This window comes from Fukomys damarensis, unplaced genomic scaffold, assembly GCF_012274545.1.
Source record: "Fukomys damarensis isolate Sample0158 unplaced genomic scaffold, DMR_v1.0_HiC HiC_scaffold_16, whole genome shotgun sequence".
Classification (NCBI taxonomy): domain Eukaryota; kingdom Metazoa; phylum Chordata; class Mammalia; order Rodentia; family Bathyergidae; genus Fukomys; species Fukomys damarensis.
In genome coordinates this window covers 116,191,619-116,205,226 of record NW_022900928.1, presented here as the reverse complement: position 1 = coordinate 116,205,226, position 13,608 = coordinate 116,191,619, and the positions used below count along the sequence as shown (strand labels likewise).

The 13,608-nt window shown below is 40.2% G+C and overlaps 1 protein-coding gene across 5 annotated transcripts in view; it reads right to left on the bottom strand.

Annotated features, from left to right (window-relative positions):
- Window positions 1–2,403: 2,403 nt before the first annotated feature.
- Tmem169 (transmembrane protein 169) overlaps window positions 2,404–13,608 on the bottom strand; it is a 124,995-nt gene continuing 113,790 nt past the window's right edge. For all 5 annotated transcript variants that reach the window (XM_033764611.1, XM_033764609.1, XM_033764610.1 and 2 more), the window contains 2 exons: window positions 7,504–7,578; window positions 2,404–6,768 (listed from right to left, as the gene is read on the bottom strand). In XM_033764611.1, the coding sequence (XP_033620502.1) occupies window positions 6,754–6,768; window positions 7,504–7,578 (90 nt within the window). In that variant the 3' untranslated portion in view covers window positions 2,404–6,753. The remainder of the gene's footprint in view (window positions 6,769–7,503; window positions 7,579–13,608) is intronic.

The following is a 13,608-nucleotide window of genomic DNA, read 5'->3' as shown; positions in this document are numbered from 1 at the left end:
TTAAACTTCAGCATAAGAATAGGGGGGCACCATATTCAATCCACAGCATGAAGGATTTGAAATGTATGCAGACTTCAAGCTGATCTTATCTTCATATTTGGGGACATTAAAAAGCAGGCTTCTGGGAAAAGAAGACAGATGCAAAAGGACTTACAGAATCTCTAAATGGTACTGAAGCCCTACATTACAGAACTAAAATTCCATGTTCCTACTCCACCTGCTCCTCCATCTCTTACTTGCCAAAGAAACACCACCCTGAGGTCACTGGTGACAATGGGTAGGACAGTTTCACCTCTCAAAGCACCTAAATTCTGTGTATAGAGAATGAAAAAGGTCACGGATGGGACCTGGTAAGCTTTTGCATGTCCCTTCTGGGAAGCGAGTGCCTTATGACAGATGGTAGGAACTGTTTCAGCTCTATGGCTACAGAATCTCTGGCAATGGCACAGGATATGAGGGAAGACAGGTGTTGCAGGAGGGACTAGAGTTTCTGATACTGGCTCACTGCATGGGAAATGTTACTTTAATGAATTGATTTTAAACTTCAAACAAACCTACCAATTGTCATATACACAGCCAAAGTCTAGAAGGCCAACGCAATTTCGCTGAGTGTACGTAATGCTATGGTTTGAATGCGTCCCCCAAGATTCATGTATTAGAAACTTGACCCCAACATGACCATGATGACACATGGGTCCTTTAAGAAGTGGTTAGGTCACGAGGGCTCAGCTCTTGGGGATGGATTAACTGGGGATGGTTACTGAGGGAGTGAGTTCCTCATAAAAGGTTGAGTCTAGCCTCCCTCACACCCTTGCCCTTCTGCCTTCTGCCATGTGATAACACAAGAAGGTCCTTGCCAGAAGCAGCTTCTTTTACTTTTGGCTTTCCAGCCTAGCCCCTAGAACTAAAAGCCTTCGTCATTCTGTTATAGCAACACAAAAGTGACTATGACACATAGTAAGTGAAGGGACTGGGAAACAGAAGCTGGCAGTTAGCTAACTCAATGTCCATTCTCTCCTCACTTCTTGAACTGTCTCAACTGCAACGGCCAAAGTAACCGTGGATTTTCCCACTTTCCCAGCCACACTTGATGCTAGGAATGGACACATAGCAAATTTCTGCCCAGAGAGGTCTGCTGAATTAGGACTACTGCTGGGCCTGAGCAGGAAATAGGATAAGGAGAAGGTCAAAAGAATGGCAGAGTCTTCATTCATGACATTATCAATCCATGCTATCACCAGCAGCTGCCTATGCCAGATTTCTTAACTATGGAGAAAACAAGGCCTTATTTACAGCAATGTTAGCTGGCATTCCTATTATTTAAACCAAAGCTCCCCTGGCTGGCTGGTCTCTGACTGCAAACATCACAGTCATGCCATGACACCATTGAGAACAGAAAGTAGCCACTTTATTTCATTCCTTCTAAGAACATGTTCTGTAGCATTTTAACTTTTGAAAAGTCAGGATGCAAATTTAAATTTAAATTTAAAAGCCACCAGCTTTTTAAACCATTTTGCCTATTGTTCCATTTTTGGAACAACACAAACAATAGAATTTTTCTAAGTAACATATGAATTTCATGCAGAAAATTTAAAAAATTGCAACCTTCAGCATAAATGCCTTAATCTTAACATAATTAATGAAACAGACTACTGGACCTATTAGGGTTCTGGGTTTTCCAAAAGTCACGCTGTCCTTCACACTGCCTCCTGTTTACTCATGCAAATAGAGAGAGATGGGAGGGTGAGCCTTCATCTCTGGGACTCAAGTTAACAGAACTGCTTAAATAAACACAAGCCCTAGACCCTCCTTCTATTAAAGAATAACAACGCTTTGAAATGGAAACTTAGGTCATTCCTACTCTAGGCATATTTATGCTGCTGTTGAGTAAAACTTTCTTTCAAATTGTCCTTGGGACCTATGATACATCCTTTTGGTTAACTGCAGTGGTTTCCAAGTTATGAGAATATATTTGATATTTGAAAACTGCATGTCACCTCTGGTCAAACCTCATAAATAATGATCAAAACAATGCATATGGGTTGTTCTAAAAGGATAAATAAAATGAGTCTCTTGACTCCCAAGATTACTTTGAAGAATAACAAGACTCTAATCATTTTATTTCTCTACCTCCTATCAGCTCTGGATGACCTGCAAGTGGAATGTTCCCAAAAGCCAGAATCCCCCAGTCCCCATTCCCCATCCTCCTCAGAGAGAGGCAGGGGAGACATCTGTCTCAGTTCTGTCCACTTGATGTAAATGTTTAAAAAGCCAAGAGTGAAGCCGGGCATGGTGGTTCACGCCTGTTATCTCAGCACACAGGAGGCTGAGGCAGGAGGATCGCTGTGAGTTCCAGACCAGCCTGGGCTACATAGTGAGTTCCAGGTCAGTCTCAACTACATAGTGAGACCCTGTCTCAAAAACAAACAAATAAACAAACAAAACAAAAAACCACCACCAAGAATGGACTGGTCTTTTAGTAACTGCACAGATCTCATCCTTCCAACTTTCCATCTGGCCCAAGACAAACTCCAATTTTCCCTGAGGTGAATACATTTCCAAACCTCAGAGTGGTGGCAAACCCCACTTTTCTCATCTGGCAAGCACTGGGACGCAGGATACAGGAACTCTGCTTTGATGTAGATGGTTTGTGGATGCTATTAACGCTGGAGAAACAGAACAGACTGCTGAGTTTTTCCAATGCTCTTTGATATTCCCTAGGTAGGGTTAGGAACTGTACCATCTGGCTTCAAAAATATCACCTGACTGCCTCTTTCTTCCACCTTTTACCAACTTCTGTAAATGCAAACTGGTAAGAAATAGAACGTTTCGCAACCTTTTATACTTCAGAGGGCAGAAAGAGAGTAAAACAATGCATACAGTATTAAGATTATCTAGATTTGCCAGGGATTCACTAAGTCTATCCCTCTGCTTCTAGGCAAGAAGACTATTTCTAACACTAGTGGGAAGGCAGAAGGAAATCTGTTTCAAAATTATCAGAAGAGATCCCTTGGTAAGGTAATCTTAGCATTAATGACAGATCCAGATTCCTTGAAATATATAACAAAACCAATATGGCCACATGGAATATGTGTGTGATTTAGGAGAGTATTTTATCTTGCCCCAGTTTGTGCTCAATGAATCAAATTCAAATCAATAGCCTGGAATGCAATTTTAAAATTCTGAGCAAGGACAAATGTCCCACACATGCTACCTTTTGTGCTTCACTGGCTGCGCTGTTATCTGCAGTTTCTTTCACAGGGTTCATTTTTTTTTTTTAGTGAAAGACGAGTTAGACAGACACTGGATTCCGGCTATAGAAGGAAGCACAGGGGCTTCTACAGAAAAGCAGAGTTCAAATACCCTTGATCAATTTCAGATTCAAACAGCAAAGTATCCACATAACACAGAGATCGCTGGACTCCCCTTTGCAGCCTGTTTCTACTCTTGTCCACCTTGAAATAGGTCTCAATTCCCAGTACTGATACATATCCTCTAAAATAACCAACTCCAAACAAACTGTCAAGAAATGGACATTGTGCTGAATATTCAGTGGGGAGAGGAAGATTCACATTTCATCCTGGACAAATTAAGAATAGAGTGTTGGGCCCGGGATCTAGCTCAGTGCTTCTGGCACTTGCTTCACAAGTGCAAGGACCTGAGTTTAATTCCTGGTACAAAAACAAAAAACAAAACAAAGAATAGAATGTCGGTCAACATCTGGGCTTCTGAGCTCCTTAAAGATGTTCTCCCCTGTCACTATCCCATCACTCTTCTTTCTCTTCACCCACCTTCAGCTCTGCCGTCATTTATGATATAATCTTCAACTCAAGGGTGGAAACCAGCCAGACCAACAATGGGGCCACTTTGTTTCTCCTGCTGTCTTTCCTTCCACACGACTCTCCCTACTCTGCCACCTCCCCACCTTCCAAGTAGTCAAAAGTATTTAAGCAACAATCCAGACCCATTCTTATGGAGGAATTCTGCTGCAAATTAAGCTTTCCTTCCCATCCTGGTCTACCAACAAACTATGTTGTTACAAATATGCACTCATTAATATTAATGATAACCCTGTGAGGATGGTTACAATCTCCAGCATACTGAAAAGGTAACAGGGAAAGGCTCTGGGAAATCTAGACACTCACCCATGCTAACACCCTATTTCAGGTTTGCCAGAGCCCTGATCAGTACCCTTAACTGCCCTATAGTGCTGCAGTGCAAGGCAGGTGGGTCTGGGAAATGTGCAATGTGAACTGAGGATGGGACATGTGTCTAGGGCTGCTTCCTTTACATTCCAGGCAGCACCTGTTCCCATTATCCAAGCAGCTCCTGAAAACCCATCTGTGAATCACCTTTGAGAAGATTCTGTCTTCTCCTAAGCCACTGTATTCACAGACAGAATGCAAGAGATTTCATTATTTTGTTGCTTACAGAGGTTAAGGGACTTGATAAGACCAGGCAGCTTGTTAAGTGCTACTGACAGTGGGATTTATTAAAGGCTGAAATATCTAACTAACATCCAGGTGATGCGTTGAAACACTATGCCATTATACCTCTCTAAAGGAAGTCCAGCCTTGGATGATGTTTAGATGGAGAAAAGGAGCATTTCTTTCCTTTCCAAAATGACTGCATGAAGCCAACATTAAGCAGGGATTAGTAACTTCTTTTGATTAGGTAGACATACTTACACGGAGGTGAAGTGTGAGCTAGGGGAAACCCCTTTCCCCAGCACCTCCTAATATTCCCCACCTGCTACAAGAACATACAGATATGACTGGTGATTGGGCCAGATTAGGTTATATGTGTGTCAAACACTATATACATTTCTACTTCTGCCCCATGTTTCCAGCCAGGCAAGAAGCCAGGGTCTATTCCTTCTGAGTAGGCTCAGTAAGAAGCCTTTGCTGTCTCAGGCTTGGTAGATTGTTGGTGGTAAGGTCTGGATGTAGGAGGCAGACTCAAAATCTAAGCCATAAGCTACAACCTAGCTGCTCCAAAGATCTTTACAACAGGCTAATATGAGAGGAGTATGCTGATTGTTTTGCTCTTTGATCCTTGTGCATTTAGCTCTACAGAGAGTTACAAAGAGAGGGGCCTGGTAGCACATAGCCATTCCTTGGGTCCCAGGTGCAATACTTACAATATATTCAAAACTTAAGAGTGACCATATAATCAATAATCCACAGAAGCATATTTGAATGAAAGAGAAATATTAATTTAACTAGGCCAGGATGATTCCCTGGTAGTCCTAAGCCACTTTCTTGGATCACACGGAGACTCTATATAATTTTTTACATAATAACTAGATAAGAAAATGTAAGTCTAATAGCAATAGGTAAAATTATGAAACTCAGTTCTGGAAGACTCAAAGTTCTAAGAGGAAGAAGAAAGAAATAAAGATATTGAAGAAAGCAGACTATTTACAAAGTCTGTATGTCCTGCCTATACTTTCTATTTGTAGCATTCATAAAACCAGCTAATTGGTAGAAAGCATCTTAAGGGTCTACAGGGTACTTGAGGCTGTGCTATGTCAAATAATAAGCCTATGACACTGCTGGAGAGGTGCAGCATCCTCACAGAGGCCACGCAGTAACTCAAGCCTGGACTCTGGATAGCCCAGTCTTCTCTCTCCTGCCCACACTGAAAGCTTGTGTGTGTGTGTGTGTGTGTGTGTGTGTGTGTGTGTGTGTGTGTGTTTAAGATAGTCAACAGCAATTCACAGAGGAATGGATTATTTATGCCTTTAACCTCTTTAACATGCCATTTGTAAGATGAAGTCAAGTCTCTGCGACCATTTATTGGGATGCTGAGGATCCAGGTGATTGGGCATCAAGAATTTTAAGAACAGGAAAAAAGAAAATAAGGGCTTTACTGTTTTCTCATTTTTGGAATGCAAACATTATCAAGAGAGATATGAAATCTAACTTAGGTAGCAATGGGAAAGACTGAAAAATTAAGGAAGAAGTGTTTAATATTACCAAACTTTCTGAGGTCTGTATATAGAGAATAGTAGAATGATTTATAATCTTAATCACTAGTAGTGAATTTCTGTTTTTAGGTTTTCTCCAAGGTACACTGGTATGGTAGAGGTTATGCCAATAGAGGAACTTTTCTTCATTAAAACATTACCACTACTCCCTGCTTAAAGTGCTTATGCTGGGAAACTGTCCTCCTTCCTACTTTGGTGAAAGAAAATCACCTGTATACAGACAAAGGTAATGTGATGATTAAAAGACTTAACTAAAAAGAGAAATGGGTCAACCTTACCCATGATTTTCCTAACTTGGCCACCTGTCGGTAGAAAATAAACATTATTGCTCCATCAACATAAACTGGAATTGTCGTGGGAGGATCAGACAAAGGGCTCCTGGGGAGGGGTAGGAAAACTCACCAATGACTACACTATGGCTCCAGATAAGACACTAAACAATTCACAAGGGCTTTGATCCTCACCAATACAGCAGCTCAGGGTGAAATCTATTTTCTAGAAATTTCAAAGCATGTTTATAATATATAAAGAAGAATAAGACCAAAAAGAAATAACATGCCAATCAGAAAATAACAATAACTTTATAAACTTGTACAGGGTCTAAACATGTGTGTTCACTTCCCAGAGACTCAGGGTGATTCACTTCCAACTTTCTGGAATGATCTCCAAAGCTTCTGGTTTCCGGGGCAGCCTCCTTCAGGTTGTTCTATCGGAGTTCCCAGCACCAAGGTCACAGCAACTCTGGTTCGACACTTGTCCACGGCCTACATCATGTCCAGCTGCAAACAAGAACATATTTAGAAAGGAACCCAGGCATCTGCAGACCACTGCTGCTCTGATGAGAGAGTATGCTGAAAAGCAAGTATGTATAGACTTGCACACTACTCACTGCTAACTATTTTAGGAATTAAATACCAAATATTTCCTTATTTCAGTACTAAGAACTTCTCTATAAAAAGGATAAAAGCATAGCATATAGTTTTTGCGGCACAATTATCAGGCTTAAAGGCAAGAAGTTCCCAAACAGAAAGATGGATGGAAAAGCCAACATTCACAGTTTCCCAGGCACTTACACATGGTATATCATTATAACCAGAAATCCTCAAATGCCTATCAGTCTAGTTTGTTTATATTAAATGAGAACACTTAAGAAACTAGCTTTTTAAAAGCTGTTTTTATTTGCCAACCCACACAAATTGCATGATGTATTGCTTATTTTTGGTTAAGAGCAGTTTTTGTAAATTATAATATTTTGCTATTAGCCTTCCTAGCTCCATTTAGCCCTAGAACCATGAGGATTAATCTGAATGAACAATGTAGCTGAAACCACAGAACACAAGGATTTCCATTACAAAATTACCTGTCTGGTTAAATTTATAATGGCAATAAATAATAGTGTAAGGAGCTTCTGGTGTGTTAGAAATTAAAACACAAATAAGAAACAAGCCCATGATAAGCAGCTTTTGTGGCTGCATGGGTCTTTAGAGTACCTGATATACATTAAAAGTACTTACTAAGTCATCCACATCACCACCTTCTTCCAATACAGCTGCTGTGTCTTTATCTGGATTTTCTTTGGGAGCCAGAAACTGCGAATAGAAAGTCAAGTCATGATACTAAATAACATTTTTGCCTCTTTTGTTTTGTTTTGAGACAGGGTCACACTATGTAGTTGAGACTGACCTGGAACTCACTATGTAGCCCAGGCTGGTCTGGAACTCACAGCGATTCTCCTGCCTCACCCTCCCGAGTACTGGGATTACAGGCATGCGCCACCACACCTGGCTCATTTTTGCCTCTTTTGATGGAGGACCAGTCTGCTAGCATTGCCAAGAGAGAACCTAGGAAGGCCTCCTTAGCAAAGCCTAACTGTAAATGGTCCAAAGAAACATCGCCTTGTCATATTCTCCTTCCTCTGGCTCTGGACAAAAGGATCAATTCTGAGGTTTAACATTCCAGGCTAACTAGTCACCAGAGAAAGTTCTTCTGAAAAGGGAAGAAATGACAGGGCTTGTTAAGTTGGTAACTTTGAGAAGGGTTCCACATCAGCAGAGTGGACAGTATTTCATTTGTGATTCCACAGAGAATAAGCTGGCATGTTAAGGTTAAGAAACTAATCAAGCACCCCAAGCCAATATGCCTTGGATCCTTTTGAAAGGAGCATAAGAATGAAGATTATAATTAGTATTCCTGAATCTCGCTGAGGACAAAAGAAGTAAAAGCAGGACATCTTATGAGAAATGTGAAACACAATAAATAGTGAGCTTGCGAGGTTGTTTAATCTCTTTTATGGAAATCTTTCCATTTGTATTAGAAACTGAAAGCAGGCCAATGAGAAAACTTCTGTTGAGCACCAGTGTTCTAGACCTGGATCTTCTAAAAGACAGAGAAAAGCAAACACCCTGAAGCCAAGTCTACAGGGATCTAGGATGAATTCAGACTTTTAAAAGATAATGAATGCCCTGAAAATTATGTAAACACTTTTCCTAAACTTTTCCTCTAAGAGATAATGGCAAGGAGTCTTTTCAAACTTCAAGGCATATGGCCACTGTATGTTAAGAACTCTGACCGATATAGTTCCATTCTAAAATGAAGTGATTTCCTGGTAACATCATGTCCACAAATGTTGAAAGGGACAAGCCCAGTGGAGTGAGAATTATAAAGGGGGTGGTGAAATGTGGGGCAGGGCTGTCTCAGCATCCTTCTGCCTGTCTTTCCAAACTCACACACAGGTAACATGATGGTGACAGCAAAGGCCATTCCTGTCTAAGTGGACACTGCCTTCATCAACACCATGGACATGACCACAATGGCTTGTTGATTCAACCTCTCCCCTGCGCTCTTTCTCTCACTATTCACTGACCTCTATTTTGACGGAATGATTAAGGAATTTATCTTCTGTTAAGGACATCCATAGTCCATTTTTTTAACCTCAAACGGGACCGGGAACAGGGCTGGGAATCAATACTATAAGAGGAAATCCTGACAACAGGAGCAGACAATCTGGACTAGAACTGTGATACAACTTCCGTATCATTAATTCTATTTACTCCAGGTGATTATTAATAAAGGTATCTGAGGGCCAATTACAGATAAATGAATAAGAAATACATACAATTGCACATGGTTTATATCTAAAAGTTAAATAAACTGCTCTACCCTAGATTCTCAAATTAATCTTTATGGTTCTCCTGATTATTATTACTACTAAAAATAATTTTTATTCTGTACATTGCCTCTCCTCATTATCATTAACTACTACATGATTCTCCTTATATCAGGAACATGGCTAATGGATAAGATTTTTCCAGTCAGGGTAAGGACTGGAGATGTAACTCTAGGCCTGCATGAGAACCTGGGCTTAATTCCCCCAACCCCATCTCTACTCCCCTACCCCACCCAGAAAAGACCTAGTTGGGGTAAAAAGAGCTGTCCGCTGCCATAAACTTCTATGTGGCCACAAATGACCAGAACCTCCCAAATGACAAACACCACAGGGTCAGTGGTACAAGTCACTAATTGTTCACCTTGGTAGCCTGAAATATAACAGGTAGTTATTGATGAATCTAGAAAATCCTTAATATTTTGTGGCATTCAGCCTCTAAAAGCTCCAATTCTTATTCCCTCCCAACCTTCAAAACCCTTTTCATAGTACAATTAAAGGGAAAACAAGGATAGCACTGTGTGCACAGTACGAGCATGGTATATAATTAATCATAAATGGCACATCCCCAACACAAGGCTGCCTTCCTAGGATGAGAGGAGCAGCATAAGAAAAAGCACTGCATTTCCATCAAGTGCTAAACATCTGCAGCTGATTTCCCTGACAGATCTGCTTCCCGTTTCTGTGTAAGCAAATTATGGGTAAAAGCTGGGCTGCCATCCATTATCCGTCTTACAACTCCAGGCCAGGCTGATCTCTTACACATATCGCTCCTCCTCATCAGAGTTTTTAACTGCTAGTAATTTCCAGGCTATGCAGTGACAGGGAGGCTACAGACAGAATTCAAGGATTGGCCTGCTTTCTCAATAAAAGGAAAAGATTCTCTGAATGCAGCAGAAAGGGTCACGAGTCAACTCTCCTCTTTTCTCTAATTCTTTCCCTCTGAAATGTGCTGAAAAGGTAGAGAATAAACAGAAAAGACACTTCCGTGACACTTTTTCTTCCTCAAACCATCATTTACCTGGAGTTAACACAAAGAGACTCCTTACCTGGAGATCTTTATGAAATGAATAAACAACTACTTTTTAAGTACAATGAAATACAATCCTGCCACATGCAAAGGAGTGGAATCAATAAGTTCTATGTAGGAGCCGCCAGTCTTATCCCACCAGAAGACTAAAACCCAACAATGGGCTTGTGCTGAGACCCTTATCAAGGCCCAGATTAAAAACACACAGCTTCCATCAATCTGGTTCCAACACTAGCAGGTGATTCAAATGTATTAAAAAGCTTTAAGACGAAAGTTTACACAAAATGGCATAAATATGGGTTTCATTAATGTTACTGGTAGATTATTTCATGCACCAAAGGCAGAGAGTACAGTAGAGAAATCCTCCAGGCTAGTGTGAAAAACAGAGCCATAACCTTAGCTCTGTTAGTTTCTCAGGGACCCTGAGCAAGCCACCTGATCATTTTACAACTAATCTTCCTCAAAAATAAATGGAAACACTACTGTTTATTTTACCTATCTCATGGGGTCATGCTGAGTTCCAGATGAAATAAAGTATGCAGAACTGCTTTGGAGTAGTGTAATTTTTATATACTAATTATTAGGAAGACACCCCCATATATGTCCACCACATGATTTGTACAAGAATATATTTTTATTCATAATTGCCAAAGTCTAGAAACAAATGTCTATCATCAGCATAATGGAAGAGTAAATATAATCATAAAAGGGATACTACATAGCTACAATAATAAATAATTCATAACATGGATGGGTCACAAAAGACATGATTCCAATTATTTGAAATAACCAGTAATGCTACTCTCCTAACCCTAACCCTAAGTCACTAGACGTTATCTAGGGGGACAGGAGGATTCTGCCTGGGAAAGTACCAGGGACACTCTCAAGTGTTAGGCACCCACAAATATGAATGTGTAAAAAATCCAGCAAAGTTGTATGCCACATGATGATTATTATATGAATTCAAACTTCAAAATTGTATCTTTAAATTATCAAGTTCTAAACAAATGGGCAACACTGTGATATCCACTATTGCTTTTCTTATACTCATATACAGAAAAACTAGAGAATTAAAGCAGAAAAGAGCAAAGGAAAATGTTACAGGGTGCAACCAGGGCCAGCAGCTAGAGTAATTAAAATATTAAACTTTGTCTCTGAACTACTCACAAAATTTTAGCGATCCCTTACACAATTACAAACAAAACCACTTGTACTCTTAAAAAAGGGCACAAGCGTGTCTCCTATCTAGGCGCATTTGGCTGGTGGAGCCAGTGAGGAGGCACAGTGGTGTGACAGAAGGGTGGCTGGAGAAAAATTCAGGGGTCTAGGTTCCAGTCAATTCTGTTAGGCACTAACTTGCTAGGAGATGCTGAACTAGTCAACTTCACCTCCCTATATAGTGTTGTAGATGAAATAACCAGATCACTAATCTCTGAGCCTCTGTGATGCTAAAGCAGAAAATCATCAAGTATCAACAACAAGGAAGGCCAGATGAGGCAGTTATAAGGAAATCAAGTGCTAAAACTCTTCTCCAACCCCATAAAGATTGTATTTAATGGTTATTGACACAGCTCAGCCTTTTGGACTCCCATAAAAATATTATCCCAATGCTATGGGGATAAATCCTCTTTCTCCCTGTGTTCTTAAAATGGAGTAAAAAGGGAAACAAAGTCTCTGTAAATAGGGAGGGGTGGAGGGGTTAAAGGGAGAGCAGGGGAATGAGGAAAAAAATAAGAACCAAGATACATCATGTAAAGGTACAAGTTCCCAATGATGAATGTGACTGCACTGTATGCCAAAATGTACCAATAAACTCAATGAGAGAAAAAAAATGGAGTAAAAAGTACAGAGAACTGGGTGTCAGTCCTAGAACTGGATTCCTGGTTAGTGACACCAAGAGGGTGGTGACCGTGAAAGCACACAGCTACACAACGACTCTACCCAACATCCAATGCTAGTAGCATGTCTACCTCAACCACCACCTAGATTCAAAATGTCAGGTGAAAGAACTGACAGGTTATAATGATAATAAAGATGAGTTCTAAAAGAAGGGCAATATTAATTCATGTTTGGGTTTCAGTGAAATGAGGGGTACTGAGAAACTTAACAAAAAGGATTACCTAAAATATGGAAGAATTGTCTGTCTGCTCAGGGGCCAACTTACCTCTGCTTCTACAACAATCATAAAACACAATGGAGAGAAATGGCTCCCCTTCAGATGTTATACAAGTGTAAAGTTATAATTCTCACTTGAAACTGATGCACCTGGATAATTATTTTCCTTCAAATGTCAGCAATTAATAACAAGAACTTAAAAGCTTCCTAACTTTAAATTACATATGGTAAATACTTTGAAAGAATTTAAATGGACTGTGTGAACTGTTCTTCTATCTCTCTGATTAGTCAACTTTTCTTCAGCGATCATTTGAAAAGTGACCAAACTACACTTGAACACAATGTAAATGAATATTTCAGAGCATGGTCAGAGTGATTACACTTTTCTAACCTGGCTAAGACAAACAGCTGAAGCATGGACATCTCTCCTATAGAACCACAAGGAATCAGCTTTCTTGAGCCTAATTCTTAATCACAATTATTTCTATTATCAAGTATATATGTACTCCCCCTTCTACACTTTTAAAAACTAATAATGTCATTAAAATTTTTTAAAATAAAAAGATCAAGATTTCACTCTGAAAATAAAAATAAAGGAATCATGTGATTGGGGTAGGGGTTACTGTGGATTGAACCCACAGCCTCTGCACTGAGCTATGTACATCTCAGCCTTTTTTTTTTTTTTTTTTTGACACAGGGTCTTGCTAAGTTGCTAATTCCCTGGGGTAGACTTGAACTTGGAATCCTCCTGCCGCAGCTTCCCAGAGTGTTGGGATTATAGGCATGTATCATATAATTATGCTTTTGGCTCTGCTTTAATATCACTTGAGACCATGCCTGGCCTCATCTGATTAAACCAGTCCCAAAAGTATAATTTTTGCAAGCCAGACCTGATAGAGTATATGCTGAAGGTGAGTCAGAATTCAAGCTCTGCTTTGTGGTCCTTGGGGCTTTTTAATCACTACCTGCCTGTGGGCCATGCAGTCATCTGCTGAAATGAAGGAAGTAGAGACTATTGTATTTCGGAGATTGTTGGTTAAGGTTCCACTTGCTAAGAGAATCCACTTAGGAATGAAGGGCCAATGCAGTGCACAGAAACCAGTATTGTCATCCTTGTCTGGGCGCCCATAGTGTAAACCCACCTAACCTATCTGGGGCTTGGCTTCTTAGTGGTAAAGGGATGGTATTCTGCTCCTGCCAATTCTTACCAGGTCACTGCAAGGATGAGAGAGATGGTACTGGGTATTTTGGTTCTGGAGTTAGATACATACAAAATTTTATTACCATGATTTTCTATCATTATTCAGGATA